The sequence below is a fragment of the Heterodontus francisci genome, chromosome 2, assembly GCF_036365525.1.
Source record: "Heterodontus francisci isolate sHetFra1 chromosome 2, sHetFra1.hap1, whole genome shotgun sequence".
Taxonomy (NCBI): domain Eukaryota; kingdom Metazoa; phylum Chordata; class Chondrichthyes; order Heterodontiformes; family Heterodontidae; genus Heterodontus; species Heterodontus francisci.
Genome location: NC_090372.1, coordinates 15,181,698 through 15,201,862, shown reverse-complemented (window position 1 = coordinate 15,201,862; position 20,165 = coordinate 15,181,698). Strand labels below are relative to the sequence as shown.

Sequence of the window (20,165 nt, the reverse complement as noted above, 5' to 3'; positions counted from 1 at the left end):
ACCCTTCATCATTTTACACACTTCAATTAGGTCTTCCCTCAGCCTCCTCTGTTCCAAAGAAAACAACCCTAGCTTATCCAATCTTTCCTCATAACTAAAATTCTCCAGTCCCAGCAAGATCCTCGTAAATCTCCTCTGTACCCTCTCTAGTGTAATCACAACTTTCCTAGAGTATGGTGACCGGAACTGCATGCAGTACTCCAGCTGTGACCTAACTAGTGTCTGATACAGTTCCAGCATAATCTGCTCTTGTATTCTATGCCTCAACTAATAAAGGCAATTATCCTGTGTGCCTTCTTGACCACCTTATTACCTGTCCAGCCACCTTCTGGGATCTGTGGACATGCACTCCAAGGTCCCTCTGTTCCTCTATACTTCTCAGTATCCCCAAATGCATTACCTCACATTTCTCTGGATTGAACTCCATTTGCCTCTGTTCCATCCACCTGATTAGTCCATTGATATCTTTCTGCAGTCTACAGCTTTCTTCTTCAGTATCAACCACACGGCCATTTTTTGTATCATCTGCAAACTTCTTAAAGGCATTGACTTCTGTTGGGATAAGTTTCATCAAGTGTTGGCCTCACTCTAGTGACCTACCCCAAACTGCCATTATTCATGTATGAGCTTTGACAGTGATTGTTAGTTGGTGACTCAGTGGGTCTTGAACCCACAACCTTCAGATTTGCAGGCAAGATTGTTCCCACTGAGCAAGGTTAGTGCAATCAGACAGGGAGACATTCTTCCTTATTATGACCCATCTCTGAAGTAATAGATTGCACCATCTTAGCAGTTACCTCAGAGCAAGATTAGCAGTGGTGTGGGAGCACATTGACAATCCATTCACAGCATTACGAAAGGGAGGAAAAATGAAGCTCCCGGTATTTGCTGCGTTGCAGGTTTTTTAAATGCCAGCCAATGACGGATGGGTGCAATTACCAGACATTGCACACTTCAGCAGAGAAAGGCTCGTTTGCTGTTAAACAGTTTCCCTTTTATATTAAAAGCCAATGGGATGAAGCAGGTTAAAAATCAAACAACTAAATCTGTCACAGCTTCAGCCGAGCGATTAACAAAGACGTTTGAGGACTGATATTCCACTCCCAGTGCTGCCTTGGAGAAATTACTATGGAGTGGAGCAGAAAGCGTACTTAACCAGGACATACAGCTCAGCACTCAAACTTAGTCTGAATTATTATCTCACTTAATCCATGCACCATTCTTAACCAGGAGGAGCTGGTTCCAAGGCTCGGCCAATGCTGGTCCATAACTGATTCACTGTGATGTACCAAACCTTCTCTGCCTCCTTGTCAAGGCCTAACTCCCATTCTGTGACTCCCCAAAAACCATTCATAGCCATTCTTAGGAATCTGGAGCACAACCTTGCATCCTACCATTGTGTGCCCCAGTGCAAATCGTGCAGTGTTACTGCCCCAACCTGGAACAGTGACTTCAAAGAATTAAAAGAAGTTGCATTTATATAGCACCTTTCACAGCCTCAGGACATCCCAAAGCACTTCAGAGCCATTGAAGTACTTTTGAAGTGTGGTTACTGTAGTAATGTAGGAAATGCAGCAGTCAATTTGCACACAGCAAGCTCCAACAAACAGCAATGTGATAATGACGAGATAATCTGTTTTAGTGATATTGGTTGAAGAATAAATATTGAGCAGGACACCAGGGAAAAGTCCCCTGCTCTTGGAAATAGCGTCATGGGATAATTTGAGAGAGCAGGTGGAGCCTTGGTTTAATGACGCACTCGAGGGACAGCACCTGCAATAGTGCAACACTCAGTATTATATTGGAAAGCCAACCTGGATTTTGTGCTGGACTGCAACTTGAACCCACAATCTTTACACACAGAGTGAGCCAAGGCTCACACTCAAAGCTGTTGATCACATAAGATGGAGTACCACTGAGTATCAGCATGCTAACATTTACAACAAAAACTTGCATTTATATAGCACCTTTTGCATATTCAAATCTCCCAAGGCATTTTATAGGAGCAATTATCGAAGAGCATTTAACACTGAGTCACATAAGGAGATATTAGGACAGGTGACCAAAAGGTTGGTCAAAAAGGTAGGTTATAAGAAGCATCTTAAAGGAAGAGAGTTAGGAAGAGAGGTGGAGAGGTTTAGGGAGTGAATTCCAATTAGGGCCTCGGCATCTGAAGGCACGGCCGCCAATGGTGGAGCAATTAAAATCGGGAGATGTGCAAGAGGCCAGAATCGGAGGAGTGGAGAGATCTCGAAGGGTTGTAGGACTGAAGGAGATTGTGGAGGTAGGCAGGATGAGAACATGGAGGGATTTGAAAATTATTATGAGAATTTTAAAATTGAGGCACTGCTGGAATAGGAGCCAACGTAGGTCAGCGAGCACAGGGGTGATGATTGAGTGGGATCTGCTGAGAGGACATGGGCAGCAGAGGTTTGAATAAGCTGATGTTGCAGATGATGCAAGATCAGGGGAACATTGGAATCATCGAGTCTGGTGGTAACAAAGGGGTGGACGAGGGTTTCAGCAGATGAGTTGAGGTTGGGGTGTAGCTGGATGATGTCATGGAGGTGGAAATAGGTGGTCTTAGTGATGGCACAGATATGGGGTTGGAAGCTCAAGGCCAAACAGGACGCCAAGGTTGTGAACAGAGAGAGGGATGGAGTTGGTGGCTAGAGAACAGAGCTTGTGTTGGGGTCTGAAGAAAATTCCTTTGGTCTTCCCAAGATTTAATTGGAGGAAATTTCTGCTCATCCAGTACAAGAAATTGGACAAGCAGCATGACACATCAGTGATAGTGGAGGGTCTGAGAGAGGTGGTGCTGAAGCAAAGCTGGGTATCCTCAGCATACAAGTGGAAATTGGCGTGTTTTTGGATGATGTCGCCGAGGGGCAGCATGTAGATGTGAAATAAAAGGGAGCCATGAGCTGAAGTGGGAGCATAGTTTGAGCTCCAATCCACACAGTTCCTAAGATGATCCGATGCTGATTCTTGGCTCGCTATTCCCCAGGGAGTGGGGAGTGCTGGGCATGGATACTCTGTGAGGCTGGCAGTGAGCAGCTGTAGAGGGCAGCCTTGGGAGCAGGGCTGTGGCCAGGCTCCTCCGTTTCAAGTTGGCATGCCAGGCCAAAAGCAAGGGAGAAAGAAAATAAGCGGAAACTTATCCGGGAAGAAAACATATCCCAATGAGAAGAGGGGAAGAAAGCAAAAGAAAAACGCCTGAGGATGTGGCACTGCTGTACTGAGCTGAGTACAGGTGGTCGCAGCTTTTCTCTAAACTACTGGAACAGCCGCGCGATATCAACCTCTAGCCTGCTCCCAGGTAGTGAGAACAACAAGGTCACGCAGTCCTTGCAGCCACCAGTCACATAAATTACACACAAGTGTTTAAATCACAGCTTAGAAATGAAATTTGAAATTAAATGTTCCCATAATTAGGGTGAATCATAGCGAGATAGCATAAAATATCTGATATACAACCATTTTGACTTAAAGCCTATTGGCGGTTACCATCCCTTCCTTCAAGCTGTACTTTATTTCTGCTTTCGGTCTCCTGCCAATTTTCTGCCCTTAAAAACTCCCCCCTTCCTCTCCTGAAGGTGGCGGCTGGGATATGGCACTACCACTACTGCCAGCTCACGAGTGCACCAGCTAACTGCCCTGTCTCCATACACACTGGGAATGATGTCCAAGTCAGGGGCTTCACAGCTGAGCTCAATTCTTTCCACACCTGATGTACACACACGCACACTCGCTCTCTAGTGGAGGGCAAACAGGAGCCGACTCCATTGTTCCTCTCCCAGCTCCATTGACCCCAAAGAGCATGTCCCAACTTCCGCCGCAGCTGAGTTCAGCTAACTCAGCTAATTCAAGAGATCGGCAACCGTAGGCTGGGAAGAGAATTCGGCCACGCTTCTTGCTCCTGATGACTTTCCAATGACTTCTGGTTCAAATGCACTTTTGGAGACTCCAAGTCAGGACTGAAATGGACTCAGCTGTGATGTCATTCATGGTGGAATAGTCACTTGCCAAACACTTTCTAGACCCCAAACATGAAGGATAGCCACTTGGAAAAGGTAACAGTGACGAAACAGTAACCCAATGGGAGTCAGCACTTTCAGGATGGAAATTGGGGAGGGTGAACAGAACAATCTTAGCTCAACAAGATGACGCGTCTGTTGGGGCACGTTACCTTCAAAAACAAGGCCCTATAAAATTGCTGTCATCTACTTGTCTCCTTTTGGCAGAATTTAGATCAGAGTTAATTCACATTAGCCTACTAAATAGGCTGTAATGTCCTTTCTATCCTCTATTTCAGCTGAAAATTAACATTAACCATGGTTAGTTTTTTTTTTATACTTGAACAGTTTTACACAGAATACTGATTAACTGGTAATCAGATTATAAAACCACAGAACCTGCCATAAACTTTCAGGTCAAGGTTCCCAATCAGCATCATCTCCCTTTCTCCCACAGTCCACTCCCCCTACCTTATGACCTTGTTCAGCTTACTTACTGCACACCAGCAAGTAGATTCCTTTTAGTCTTTTATTTTAGAAAAGTAATCATGTATAAACTATAAATAGAATACTAAATGGCTGGTGGTGAGCTGAGGACTATAATCTAACCTTGTGGGTTCTGCTGCTGTCCATAAATTGCTTTAGTCTCGTCGTCTGGACTCAATTACAGCTTTGGGCCCGACTGCTGCCTATCAGGCATCCTCTATCAAACCTACTTCAATCTATTCTAAAACCACATTATAAAAAACATTTATACTAAAGTCATGAAAAGATATACTCACAGATTTTCTGTGGAATCCGCTGCTATGTGCTGGTCTTTCCCATTCAGAATACTGTGGTCAAAGACGATGGTTTCAGTGTTTGCTAAGCAAAACCCATTTGAACGCATAATTTCTGTGGGAAAAAGAGCAGTACTGGTTTGTTTCAGGTAAATGACAAGTGTACATCTGGGTCCTCTGCACGTCTAGATGACATTTCATGGTGAAGTTTACAGATGAGGGCTGTAAACAGTTAGCCTAGTGGAAGGGACTTTTTGGAAGAGTAGTGGTTCCCTCATAATGTTCCTCTCCCTTCCTGCAGTTTACTCTCACGCTCTTCTGAAGGTGCTGACTTTTGTTGGATTGCGTTTCACCTGTGATACCCCACCCAGGCTGCTAGTCCAGGGGGTCAGCTTCGGCTCAGTGGGTAGCTCTCTCCACTGAGTCAGACGTTGTAGGTTCAAGTCCCACCTGAGCCCATAACCGAGGCTGACTCTCCAGTGCAGTGATGGGGGAGTGCTGCACTGTCATTGATCCTGTCTTTTGGATGAGACAAGCCGAGGCCTCCCCTGCCCTCTTGGGTGAACGTAAAAGATCCCACAGCGCTATTTTGAAGAAGAGCAGGGGTATTATTCCCAGTGTCCCGACCAGTGTTTATCCCTCTGCCAACATTACTGAAAACAGTCACCTGGTCATTAATTCATTGCTGTTTGTGGGAGCTTGCTGTGCGTAAGTTGGCTGTCGCATTTTCCTACACTACAACAGTGACTACACTTCAAAAATACTTCATTGGCTGCAATGCTCTTTGGGATATCATGAGGTTGTGAAAGGTGCTATATAAATGCAAGTCTTTCTTTACCTCAGGTGTGAACCTAACCAGCAGGTGGAAGCACTGTTCAACCATGGGCTAATCGCAGGCCCGATTCACCCAATACACACACATAAACACTATTCAGCAGGATCCACTGGATGGCGACCAAGAGCAGGAATCTTGGCTGATATTTTGCACCTAGCCCAGATATGTAAAGGCACACATACAATTCTCCTGTCTGAGATCAGCTTAACTCAGCACAGACTGGAGATTGTCCTAGTACCTTCCGTGCCTTTATCGCTTATACCCACAATGGGTACTGCAAATAGCAACAGGAACCACTCCATTGGCTCAACAGTCGTGGAGCAGAATTTCCATCCACCTATGCAGTTGGTCATGGTTACAGAGGATACCAACTACTGCAAGGACACTTCAACAGTGTTAGCCCAGTGTGGCCTACTGAGATGGTGGAGTCTACAGCTAAGATGCACCAAGGCTCTTCCATGAGCCATTTTGCCTCAAAATATAATCAAAAGGTAGTTGATTCCTCCGAGAACTGATTACCTTAAATCAGGTAAGGTTTGAGGAAAGGCCTCAAAGAGACAGCAGCTCTTAGCTGGCATGAGCTCCAGAGAGGTCCTTTAAATGCAGAAAATGGGAACTTCCTGGGGTATTGTTCTGTCTAAGAACATAGGGCAATTTGGCAGTAGTGAATTTTGGATGGACAGCATACTTTTAGCACTGCTCCATAGGTACAGTATTGTTCATATTTCCACCTGGCAATTGAACACTGACAGCAAAGATGACAAAACAGAATATGTTTTTAATAATTGTTTAACTAGCTAAATAAGCGAACAGTGATCCATTGACCACAGTAAGTTACTGTGGGGATAGTAACGTAGCACAATTGATACCAGAAACTATTGTCACTGATATTAGCAGCTGAACAGTTTTTAAAATTTGTTTCATGGGATGTGGGCGTCACTGGCCAGGCCAGCATTTGTTACACAACCCTAATTGCCCTTGAGAAGGTGGTGGAGAGCTGCCTTCTTGTTCGGAGGACAGTCCCCTGCTTGCAGTTTTAACTGATTTAAAGTAACAGCTGAACCCAATTCTTCTCTGGCTTAAAGTACTGAAGCGTAATTTTCCAAATATATTTAATTCTGAACAAATAATTCTGTTAAATTATCTTTATGGCACAAATGCAGCGACGGAGTATTTTTAAATTATATTCTAAGGATATTAAGGAAAGATTTGCTGTTCCAATTGCACTTTGATGTGTAAAGATAAGAGGGTCAGGATTGGTGAACGTATTAAATGGAACCAACTCAGAATATGATCAATAGGCAAATACTTCATGATAATAAATGATTATAATGCTAGGGTTGGGGCCGACCATGACTCTTGGCTCTCCTGCCTTGGGCACAATGGCATTGGAAGGATGAATGAGAATGGACAGAGACTGCTTGAGTTGTGTACCTATCATAACCTCCGCATCACCAACTCGTTCTTTCACACTAAACCCTGTCACCAGGTTTCTTGGAGGCGCCCAAGATCACGTCATTGGCACCAGCTGGACCTCATCGTCACAAGGCGAGCCTCTTTAAACAGCGTTCAAATCACACGCAGCTTCCACAGTGCGGACTGCGACACCGACCACTCCCTGGTGTGCAGCAAAGTTAGACTCAAACCAAAGAAGCTGCATCACTCCAAGCAGAAGGGCCGCGCATCAACACCAACAGAATTTCTCATCCACAGCTGTTACATAAGTTTCTAAATTCACTTGAAAAAGCCCTTCAGAACACTCCTACAGGGGATGCAGAGACCAAGTAGGCCCACATCAGAGACACCATCTATGACTCAGCAATGACCACCTATGGCAAATGTGTGAAGCGGAATGCAGACTGGTTTCAATCTCACTTTGAAGAGCTGGAACCTGTCATAGCCGCTAAGCGCATTGCATTGTTGAACTACAAGAAAGCCCCCAGCGAGTTAACATCCGTAGCACTTAAAGCAGCCAGAAGCGCTGCACAAAGAACAGCCAGGCGCTGCGCAAATGACTACTGGCATCACCTATGCAGTCATATTCAGCTGGCCTCTGACACCGAAAACATCAGAGGAATGTATGATGGCATTAAGAGAGCTTTTGGGCCAACCATCAAGAAGATAGCCCCCTCAAATCTAAATCAGGGGACACAATCACTGACCAACGCAAGCAAATGGACCACTGGGTGGAGCACTACCTAGAACTGTACTCCAGGGAAAATGTTGTCACTGAGACCGCCCTCAATGCAGCCCAGTCTCTGCCAGTCATGGATGAGCTGGACGAACAGCCATCAAAATCGGAACTCAGTGATGCCATTGATTCTCTAGCCAGCGGAAAAGCCCCTGGGAAGGACGGCATTACCCCTGAAATAATCAAGAGTGCCAAGCCTGCTATACTTTCAGCACTGTATGAACTGCTTTGCCTGTGCTGGGACGAGGGAGCAGTACCACGGGACATGCGCGATGCCAATATCATCACCCTCTATAAGAACAAGGGTGACTGCAACAACTACCATGGAATCTCCCTGCTCAGCATAGTGGGGAAAGTCTTCCCTTGAGTCTCTTTAAACAGGCTCCAGAAGCTGGCTGAGCGTGTCTACCCTGAGGCACAGTGTGGCTTTCAAGCAGAGAGATCCACCATTGATATGCTGTTCTCCCTTCGCCAGCTACAGGAGAAATGCCGCGAACAACAGATGCACCTCTGTTGTTTTCATTGATCTCACCAAAGCCTTTGACCTTGTCAGCAGACGTGGTCTCTTCAGACTACTAGAAAAGATTGGATGTCCACCAAAGCTACTAAGTATCATCACCTCATTCCATGACAATATGAAAGGCACAATTCAGCATAGTGGTGCCTCATCAGAGCCCTTTCCTATCCTGACTGGTGTGAAACAGGGCTGTGTTCTCGCACCTACACTGTTTGGGATTTTCTTCTCCCTGCTGCTCTCACATGCGTTCAAGTCTTCAGAAGAAGGAATTTTCCTTCACACAAGATCAGATGGCAGGTTGTTCAACCTTGCCCGTCTAAGAACGAAGACCAAAGTATGGAAAGTCCTCATCAGGGAACTCCTCTTTGCTGACGATGCTGCTTTAACATCTCACACTGAAGAGTGTCTGCAGAGACTCATCGACAGGATTGCGGCTGCCTGCAACGAATTTGGCCGAACCATCAGCCTCAAGAAAACGAACATCATGGGGCAGGACGTCAGAAATGCTCCATCCATCAATATCGGCGACCACACTCTGGAAGTCGTTCAAGAGTTCACCTACCTAGGCTCAACTATCACCAGTAACCTGTCTCTCGATGCAGAAATCAACAAGCGCATGGGAAAGGCGTCCGCTGCTATGTCCAGACTGGCCAAGAGAGTGTGGGAAAATGGCGCACTGACACGGAACACAAAAGTCCGAGTGTATCAAGCCTGTGTCCTCAGTACCTTGCTCTACGGCAGCGAGACCTGGACAACGTACGTCAGCCAAGAGCGACGTCTTAATTCTTTCCATCTTCGCTGCCTCCGGAGAATACTTGGCATCAGGTGGCAGGACCGTATCTCCAACACAGAAGTCCTCGAGGCAGCCAACATCCCCAGCTTATACACACTACTGAGTCAGCGGCGCTTGAGATGGTTTGGCCATGTGAGCCACATGGAAGATGGCAGGATCCCCAAGGACACATTGTACAGTGAGCTCGTCGCTGGTATCAGACCCACCGGCTGTCCATGTCTCCGCTTTAAAGACATCTGGAAACACGACATGAAGTCCTGTGACATTGATCACAAGTCGTGGGAGTCAGTTGCCAGCGATCGCTAGAGCTGGCGGGCAGCCATAAAGGCGGGGCTAAAGTGTGGCGAGTCAAAGAGACTTAGCAGTTGGCAGGATAAAAGACAGAAGCGCAAGGGGAGAGCCAACTGCTTAACAGCCCCGACAACCAATTTTATCTGCAGCACCTGTTGAAGAGTCTGTAACTCTAGAATTGGCCTTTATAGCCACTCCAGGCGCTGCTTCACAAACCACTGACCACCTCCAGGCGCATACCCATTGTCTCTCGAGACAAGCAGGCCAAAGAAGAAGAAGACGACTTCAATCAGGTCTTCCTTTATATCAACAGCAACATATTCCTCATACTTTGAAACTGGGTTCCCTAAATAATGGTTTTGATTTCACATTGAGATTGCGGCCAGGTTATCAACTTCTGACGTGCGCACATGTACAGTTAAACACAGAAATCCCAAAATTTTGGTTCGAATTACTCTGCTCCTCCACAGGCTGTGTTCTGCTGATACCTCACCAATAGACTTGGCATTGAAATCCATGTAAAACTGTGAAGCTCCAGTACTTTCCCACTAGTTACCCACTAAACACAGCAGAAAAAGCTAGGGCCTAGTGCATTCAGGAGCTAGTGAATTTTTAACAGCCTGATAAGTCATAATTACAAATGAACAACCTCTCTGGCTCTGAAAATTTAATTGTACAGGTGCGGAGTCTCATTCCTTCACTATTTAATTACTGTTGAAGATGAATTTTTTTTTTAGTATTTCTGCCTATTTCTTTTAATCTCTCTCCCTCTAAACTCCATTTATCTTTCCCAAATTTTATTCAGGGGTCTGTACATGATTTAAATATAATTTGTAATTCCTGATTTAGACTCTGTGTGTCTCAGTGAAGATTCTTCAATCAAATTGTTTGAAGAGCCTTGCTGTTGCTTGCCCTGCTCACACACCATAGATTCGCTGTACAGGGCTCTGCATTAGACCAGACACCTAATGACAGCAAGTCTATGCACAAAAGCCTATGAAAACTAAATGGGCAGCATAGTGTTTGACGAGCGCTGACCACAAAATCTGTGTCGTAATTCTATCAGGACCTTACGTCTCAGTGAATGAATACACCGTTTGATCGTGTACTGAATCATATGGACTGGGAAAATCCCAAGTTTGTGCAGGGTTAGCAAGTCACTGCCAGGGCAGCAGTGAGGGTGGAAGAGTTCATCTCACAACTCCTACATTAAGGAGAGGGAAAACCATCCAACTGATGAGCTGATACTGTCCATTTTATCAACAAGATCGGGGTTCACCCCTGCAGTCCCACTGCATCACTGAATTCTCAGCTGCATTGAATGGGAAAGTAGTAAACTGAAGACATGGCTCTCTCCCACCATGAGGTAAGGCACACCAGGCCATGGACAGAGATAGACAGCTCCTGGTGATTGGCCTAAGCCACAAATAGGGGAAAGGAAACTACTATGTAGGAAGACACCGGTTTTTCAGTATATAGGGCTACGGTGCGGCTGTACAAAATGCTGGCTTCCAGCCCTTCAGTTTAATTTAAATTTTTCAAGAAACATGAGTCACTATTCCCACGCCCAAAGACCATCAAATTTATTACCTGCCCTCAACCCCCCCCAAAAAAATGTACCTTGTATGGCGGGGGGAGGGCGCAGTAAGGCCTCGCTGTCACTGGCAATATGGGGCTGGGTCGTCCCGCGTTGAGGTCTGTAGCGGGCCTCTCCCAGAGGCATTTTCCAGCTCTCACCGCCACTACCCCCGATATTGGTGGGTCGGTAAATTCGCCCCATAGGCTTGGAATTTAACCCCACTTGTCTGCTGGGAATGTTGCAAGGGTGGGAGTTCAAACTGCATTCACAATGCTTTCCTGTCCCCCGCCATTTTTCCAGCTGAGATTCTGGCAGAATGGAGGCTGCCCGACCCATACAGGTTGGGGCCTAATTAAAATAGGGAAGTTGCAGCCTGATGACATCATTGACACCACAACGCAATTTTAACACCAGGAATCTGGAGGCCCAGATAGCATCAAGCACATCAACAAAAGCTGCCAATCATCAGCCTCAGGCCAGAAGAGGTCCAGGTAAATATATACATATATATTTTATATTTTCTTCAGGTTCCTTGTGGCCTAACAAGGCAACCTTCCGCCTGATGAAAGGTCACAGACCTGAAACGTTAACTCTGCTTCTCTCTCCACAGATGCTACCACACCTGCTGAGTATTTCCAGCACTTTCTGTTTTTATTTCAACCTTCCACCTCCTCTTTTCTGGCCTCAATTGGCTCGGACGCACTCCCCCTCATCTCATTACCATCCCCTGGGGTCCCCAGTGACTTCAGGCCCCCCACCATTCCCAGGTCCTGTCTGCCAGCCAGCTCCTACGTTATTCCTGGCAGCTTCGGTAGACAATCCTGAGGAATGTGAATGAGGTCGGGGGATTAAAATGGCCTGAGGTATTGTGCTCAGCTGCCTGCAGGGTTTACAACCCGTCCTACAACCTGCCCATGCCCTCCAACTCTCCCTGCGTTAAAATCTGGGTTAAAGTGTTGCCAAACTTTTCATTCACTTCTTTGAGATTGTGATGGAAATAGCTCTTTGATGCTCCTCCCTCCCTGAATTAACGAAAGCTTTGCCATTTGCCACACACTTTCATGATGAAAGAGATCCTACAAGTTAAAGGGACTGCTCCCTTCACAAAATATATTCTTTCTGTTATCCACTTTCTATTGCTTTGTTTTATGTTTACGAAGCTTCAAAACACAGTGGACCAGGTCATTCAGCGGACGGTGGCAAAAGGCCAATTTTTCTGCATAGTTAATCTGCTAACAAAATCGAATAGGTCAAAGTGACATCCTCATTTTAGTTTGTGTGTCACCAATGACAGAGAGATTAAAAAAAGAGCAAATTTGGGCCTCTGATACTGGCAGCTTGAGGAGAATAGCCCCCATTTCACACACTGACTGACATTATTTTGCTGAAATTCATTGCCAGAAATACTCTCCAGGTTCTGAATCACTTTCACTGTTGCAAGTTCAGCCAGAAGGTGGCAGTAAAGTACGCCTAATAAACACTGATTCTTGGCCTCCAGAAAGCAGAGGCCCAACAAAACCAAACTGGATTTTGTTTTGTTAATGTAAACTGTTAAACTCATGATATTTTTATGGCTATAGTGCTTCATTTCACCGTGCCATAAGGATCACCTACTTCACATCGATGGCTGCCTCATACTGTGAGAAAACATGAGAATTTGAAATACTTCTGCTGTATCTTCTGAAATCAGGAGACTGGTTCCATTCTGTTTGCAAGCCACATTAACAAGTGCGTTCTGGCACAATTAAATACAAAGTCAGAAGGAAGAAAGCTCCGGAAGTGTTTGTACTGCATCCCCTTAACGGGGAATGAAATATTTCCAGTGATTTATTGTCAGCGAACCTTCCCTATTGTCTGTATCTAAACAGAGCAATAGTGCTCTGAGAGAGGACTTTTATTCTGTAAAGTGCACGTCACTTCCAAATGAAAATAATTTGCAAAGATGGACATAGGGTTTAGTTCTGACAAGCTCAGCTACGTAAATGTTAATGCTTGCAATATGGAAGAAAGAAAGATTTGCATTTAGATAGCGTCTTTCACGGCCACCGGACGTCTCAAATCACTTTACAGCCAATTAAATACTTTTTGAAGTGTATTCACTGTTGTAATGCAGGAAATGCAGCAGCCAATTTGTGCACAGCAAGCTCCCACAAACAGCAATATGATAATGATCAGATAATCTGTTTTTTTTGTGGTGTTGGCTGAGGGATAAAAATATTGGCACCAGTGATAGCTCCCCTGCTGTTCTTCAAAATAGTGCCATGTGAGATCTTTTATATCAACCCAAGCAGGCAGATGGGACTTCAGTTTAATGTCTCATCCAAACGCAACACCTCCAACAGGGTAGTGCTCCCTCAGTACTGCACTGGAATATCAGCCTCAATTTTGTGCTCCAGCCCCAGCATGGGACTTGAATCCAGAACTTTGAGACGCAGAGGTGAGAGTTCTACTAACTGAGCCACAGCACACAGTAAGTAGGTGTTTGTAAAGCTCTAGCTAATCTTCCATGGCACTGCTCACAGGTAGCCTAAAGTCCACAGCACAGTTAAGGTGAATCTGTTGTGTCCCTTTAAGGACACTGCTCAAGTACTCCGTGTGGGAGAGGTGATGTAAATAGGCTGTGGGGTCAGTCATGGCTCTTTGGTGCTGGATATTTACAGGTCCTTGTAATTTTCTGCCTCAGTTCAGAGAAACACAGCCTGAAATAATTGCCTTTCTCCATTTTTATATTCTTGAAATGCTGGATTGTGGCAGACACTTTGAAATTTCTTTTAGGTAAGTTGATATTTTAAATTCCTGAAAAGGTTCAATTCTTTGTTTTGATAAAGAATGCTGGAATTCAGCTGGTCTCAGCTCTTGGTGGAAGGAGGTTCTACATGAGGCTCGAGTGATTCTGGTCGAGGGAGGGAAAAAGTACCAAAAGCTCCCAATGCTAATTACTGTGCAGTGGCACCTACTGGAAAGTGCACATGAGGAGACATCAGATATGAACAGGATCAAGCTAGGCTCTGATGACTCTTCACAAGTTGCCAGCAATCACTGCCTGCCCTCAAACATGAAGAAGGGCCATCTGAAGAATGTGTTGACACCTGTGGAGCTGCACACTGGCACGATTCAGGATCTTCAGGAGAGGAGGCACAGAAAAAATACTGGAGAGTAAAAATAAATATCACTGAAGTTGTATGGTGGCATCATAATCTATTGCTCGTCCAATGTGTCAACCAGGATGGCAGAGCATAGATTCATGTTGGCATTGCCCATAGGGTGTGTTCCTCACCTCAGCTGCCAGGGGGAGCTACCTATGGAGTCATGGCACATTCACCACAGGGAAAGAGAGAACATTGGGAAGGTCATTCACTTCAGGTGCATTTTTCTTGCAGTTTGCTCAAGTGTTGTATCAGCAGAGGCCTGGGAGGAGATTATCAGCTCCCTCTTGGCCAAGGAATTACATCTGGAGCGGGGACGATGGGCGAGTAAAGGAAAAATGGAGTGGGGGAAAATGAATGAAATTAAAGTGGGTCCTGATTTCTGTAGAGATGAATTTGCAGTGAAATTTTAATAGATTGATATGAAATGAGATAAACGTGAGAGTTTCACTCTGAAGGATGACAAAGGGTTTTCCCACCAATTTTATTCCCGTCTCTCAATATATTGGTAAAGATGCCGATTGTCCTCTGATTCTACACCTGAATAATCATTCTTTGTGGGTGATCCCAGCCAATGAGTATCAACAGGCTACTTGACCACATTAAGCATCACAAGATGCCCAGCTCTTCCTACTGTCACTTGTGCAAAGTTTCCAGTAGGGGTCAGAATTCAGGGATAATAGTCAGAACTGGGAGCTGCCTGATTTTTCCTCTCTCTCTACTTTCCCAGGGCTGTTCAGGTTAATTGTAACGTCCAACTGCAGTCCCTAATATAGACCAGAAAGACCAGCGCAGACCAAGAATCAATTGAGGGAGCACCACAACCCAATGAAGGAGACAATTTGTATAAACTAATCAACTTACAGTAGCGCCCTGTCAAATGCGAAACAAACACACAGACACACAGGATGCTGCCTATGAAAAAGTTTGATATTAGACCAGTGCTTTAGATCTGCCTTTGAAATGCAGTGAACCCCTTTTAGTCTGACTAGCCACCCTGCAAAGCCAGAAACCATTGTCTGGGCTTCCATTGCTTTGCTGTTGGCGATGGCAAGTTTTTCAGTTACGTTTAATGTTATGTAGCAGTAACAAGAGGGCAAACTGTGAGGATCATGCTCTCACAATCATCCAACAAGGCCTGATCAATGAAGTGTTTTCACAATCTTTAGCCACTTTTATATTGCACTACTGCTGCTAGATTCTCCCCAGGTGTGGGTCATCACATCACAGACTTTTCTAGGACTCGAAGACCCACTAAGGACCTTGCAGTTGGTGTTAACGATTCCTGCCAGTTTTATATGCCTGGTTGCTCTGTAGGGTTGAGATCTAAAGAAATGTACTTTGGATAATATTTTTCTTTCCGCCTTGACTATTTCTGCTTTTCAGGAAAGGTTGAAGTTCTGGAGCACACTCCTCTTATAACCTGACCAAGCAAAATACTGCGGATGCTGAACATTTTAAATAAAAACTGAAAAGGTTGGAAACATTTAGCAGGTCAGACAGCATGAGTGGAGAGAGAAACTGAGAAAGGTCATTGACCTGAAATGTTAACTCACTTTGTGCTGCCTAGCCTGCTGAGTATTTCCCACCTTTTCTGTTTTGATGCCAATTCCTGATTACTGTTTCCTAGCTCTATGGTAGGAATGATGGAGGGCAGCAGCACAAATGCTGGAACTGACATATACAGAAAAACACCTAGGCCGGAATTTTTCATTGGGTGGAACCCCGTCCACCAGCCAAAAAGTCTGTGGTGAGCCTCCCTCCACTGGGCCTGGGGAGCCAGATCGAATTTTATGCTCCCCAGACCCTTAATTGGTCTTGGGTGGGACTTCCACCTCCTTGAGGCAGGAGGTCCCGCCTAATGGAGTTGCCAATTAGTGGACTGGCAGCTCTTAGTCCCAGCAGCCCCACCAGGAGCGGTGGCCACTGCTGGGACTACACCCAGCCAACGGAATGAAGATGAAGGACGGCCCCGGAACGAAGATAGGTTTTTAGGGCCTCGCCGGGGACAATCAGTTGGGCCCCTGCGAGGCTTGGGGGGGTGCGGGGAATGTTGCTCATTGAGGGCAGTTGGGGCTTCCGGGACGGCCCTCCGTTGAGCACAGGGCTTCCCCCCCCCTCCCCCTCCCAGCCCGCAAGAAGGCTGCCTGGTTTCACCAGGTGGGCTTTTTGAGGCCTCAGCCGCTCTCCAGCCAAGGGTAAAATACCCGCGGCAGTGGGCGCAAGCCCTTAAATGGCAGTTAATTGGCACCTAAGGGCCTTGATGAGCCTACGGTGGGCGGGCCGTTTCTCGCTGCCGCCACCCCGCGTAAATTTGCAACAGGGGTGGGAGCGGGTCGGGAAGGGCCCTCCCAGCCTCCCATTCCATTTTACCACCCTCCCCCACCACCACCACCAGCCCGCTCGTATGGGGGGCATAAAATTCCGGCCCCATAATCAGACTGGGATGCAAAATTCTCCCCTTCCCTTCCTCTCTCCATCCATTCCTTCCCCTCCCCTTTCCACTTGCACTTCCTCCCCTCTCCCCCACCCTTGTCAGTTTTGCCAACCCCTACAGCTAGGGCAGGGGCCTGCAACCTTCAACTCCAGAGCCACACGCAGCTCTTTAACATCTCATTTGTGGCTCCCAACCTTTTTCCAGTTGGATTGCATTAACATGAAAAAAACCTAAAAAAAAGTCTAGAAAAGTAAGAGCCGTTTTTTTATTGTGGGAATAAAGGGCTCATCATTATGTTGCACCTTACAGTTTCAAATAATTGTTTTAACAAAAAACCACCATCGTTCTCTAAATAAACCTGTTTGAGTGGTACTGCTACACCATGCTTATACATAACGCCTGTGATTCAGGGAACAGGTTTTACAATTACGACCATTATTGATAGTAATATAGCTGAGATGAATGTGCTATTAGAAGCGAATCTTTGTATCACAAGAATCAATAGCTGAAAAAATTGTCTTAATTCTGCATATCTTAAGTTATAGTTTATTTTAAAGACGACTTTACTGACAAAATTCTAGTTTAAAAAACTCATAAAATGTGATAATTCAGAGTTGAGTCTATTTAATTTCAATTTTCTTTCTATTGATAGATAAATTCGATACATGTATTTTGTTTATTATATATGCAAATTACGCATTCTACCAGAGACACTTGGATATTTGCCAAGTGTTTGGTTTCAAAGTGCTGAAATTTTGTCTTGTGGCTCCCAATTGTTTATATTTTCGGCACATTTTTTAAAAAGTCTCTTCAGGTGAAAAAAATTATAGAGAAATCTTTATTTCTAGACCACGGGAGAATGCAAATGAAAAGGGCTATTTCGCGAGAGGTTTCTGCCCCATATGTCAAGGGCGGAATATGGTGAAAGGCTGCTCCGTTTACCTAGCTGATGGGATGAATGTTTGTGAATGCATGTGAGTATTTGATGTGGGAAACTGTCCATAAAAAAAGACCGGTCTTTATTTTCTTTGATGCCTTTTCTCCCCCAGCAATTAATGCTGCAAGAAATTGTGATGCTCAATTTGAAGTTGGTACAAAAGTGTCATTTTGCTGAAGGGGTTTGCGAGTACAGGTGGCCACTGTCCAGACAGAAAAGTTGGGGGGGGAGGGGGGGGGGGGGTGGTGGGGAGGGGTGGAAATGGGAGGGGATTATAAATAAATGGCAGGCTGGGCTAGGACCAGCGAGATCTGAACCGGCAACCATTTACACTCAAATACAAATAGCTGTGTCTCCTTTTTACTTTAAATTCATTCGGTATGGCTGCAACTCTGTAACTGCACTTCCTTGGGCCTATGTACCTTAATAATGTAATTTCATCACAGCAGCTTTTGCTCCAGGCATTACCAAAAGTATGACTTGCTCAATTGCATTTATATAGCACCTTTCATGACATCCCAAAGCGCTTTAAGGCCAATCAAGTACTTTTGAAGTATAGTCACTGTTGTAATGTAGGAAATGTGACAGCCAATTTGCGCACAGCAAGCTCCCCTAAACAACAATGTGATAATGACCAGATAATTTGTTTTAGCGATGTAGATTGAGGGATAAATGTTTGTCAGGACACCAGCGATAACTTCACGGCTCTTCAAAATAGTGCTAAGGGATCTTCTATGTCCATCTGAAAGCGCAAACGGGGCCTCGGTTTAAACATCTTAGCCAAAAGACAGCACCTCTAACAGTGCAGCACTCCCTCAGCATAGATGTTTATGCTCTTGTCTCTGGAGTAGGACTTGAACCCACAACCTTCAGATTCAGACTGCCAACTGAGCCACGGCTGACACAAGGCACTGGTTTAGTCAGGGGCGGGGCTGAAAACATTAACACCAAGATTGGAGCTGCCTGCAGCTATGGTGAAATTATACATGTGCCTGCAGCACAGAGGCTTCGATCTATCAACATAGAAAATGAACACATTTTGTTTGATGCTTTTTGTTGTTGCAGGTGGAACGGTGAAGGCTGTTGTTGTAGGGAACAGTGTGCAACCTGCCAGGTCAGTAGCACAACAGTATGCATTATCTGTGGGCTCTCAAGACAAAGTATAGGATGAGAAAAGCTATTCAGCCCATTTTCTTTCCACAGATTATATACAACCTACCCAATGATGGGCACAACTTTCCAAATGTTCCTTCATTGATGACCTATACATGGAGAAAATAACCTATTTTGATAATGTAATCAAACGCTACTGAGATAGGCCACTTATTTGATTAGTCTTGTTGAGAATTGTTGAGAACATTGGCTTGGTACTTTCAGTCAATGATCAATAATCACATCCAAATCCAATCCCTCATCTATAGACCGGGCCTTGCACCAATTACAGAAAGAGCAATTCATGAGGTGCAGCAGGACTCCTTGATGGTTTCTTTGTAACATGGCTCTCTGTTACCATTAACTACTACCTCGCGTAGTTAAGAACTACAGACACTCCCCCACAAATAGTACTTGAACCTCAATGACAGTCAAGGTAGGATTTTGAATGGGCCTTGAGCTCCCTTTTGCTGCAGCTAGCAACTCACTCAGCACAGAATGAATCTTGGTAACTAGAATGTTTCTGGCAGGAACCCCTGACAGCAGATGGGCATTCACTGATTACATGTACGATTCAATTAATACCACCATGAACACAATCGGAATTTCATTTGTTTTAATAATCCCCGCATTGAAAATGCTTTGTAATAGCTAGAATGTTCTGGGCGTGACTTCTGAAGAGTTTATTTTTAAATCCTTGATTGCACAAAATCACACAATCTATTTCTCAAAGTAGAGCCCCACACACACACAATAACAGTCTCTTCCATTTGGTGATTGGCTGTGCGGCTTCAAACCAGCAATTAATAAATCCTTTGTAAAATTTACCTGGCCCACTCTGTGAAGCTGGAAGAGTTGTCAAATGATTCATTCACTCACCTGATATTTTGACAGGGCTTTGAAAACTCATCTGAACTTTCTGGATGGTGTCATTTTTTAATACTTGGTCTATTGATGATCTTTCAAAGAAGGTGAGAACAACTTCAGACCTAGAATACTGAATGAAGGGGCAGAAAGTGAGCGCATGAGATTGGATAAACTCAGCTATTGTAAGCAAAATACTAGGTTTATGCAATTTATTGAACTTTCTCCCTATCACGATTGTTAACTTGGCATTTTTGGATTGGCACAATGAATTGCTTTAGAAATTCTTTGGGGACTGTTGTTATTGTTGGTAAATACAACACAATGATATATCAGCAATATTCCACAGACAACAAGTGGTTGAATGGTCGTGAATCTTTTTCTGTGGTGAACGTGTTGGCTCAGGCACAAAAACTCCCTGCTCATCTTTGAATAACGCTGTGTGATTTTTAATTTAACCGGACCCAGCATATGGGACCTTGGTTTAATGTCCCATCTGGTGTAGTTCCTGGGCCTTTGTTTATAATTGATGACAGTAATCCAATGCTTTTATGGCTTCCCCAATTTGTTTGGCATAAACATGCATTTGTGGTTATTCTTTGTTATCCTATCTTCCATGGGTGGATTA

General features: G+C 44.9%; 1 protein-coding gene across 1 annotated transcript in view; it reads right to left on the bottom strand.

Annotated features, from left to right (window-relative positions):
• pxdc1b (PX domain containing 1b) overlaps positions 1-20,165 on the bottom strand; it is a 61,896-nt gene that overhangs the window by 13,411 nt on the left and 28,320 nt on the right. The window contains exons 3-4 of the mRNA XM_068049953.1: positions 19,553-19,670; positions 4,799-4,910 (exon numbers count right to left, since the gene is read on the bottom strand). Of these exons, the coding sequence (XP_067906054.1) occupies positions 4,799-4,910; positions 19,553-19,670 (230 nt within the window). The remainder of the gene's footprint in view (positions 1-4,798; positions 4,911-19,552; positions 19,671-20,165) is intronic.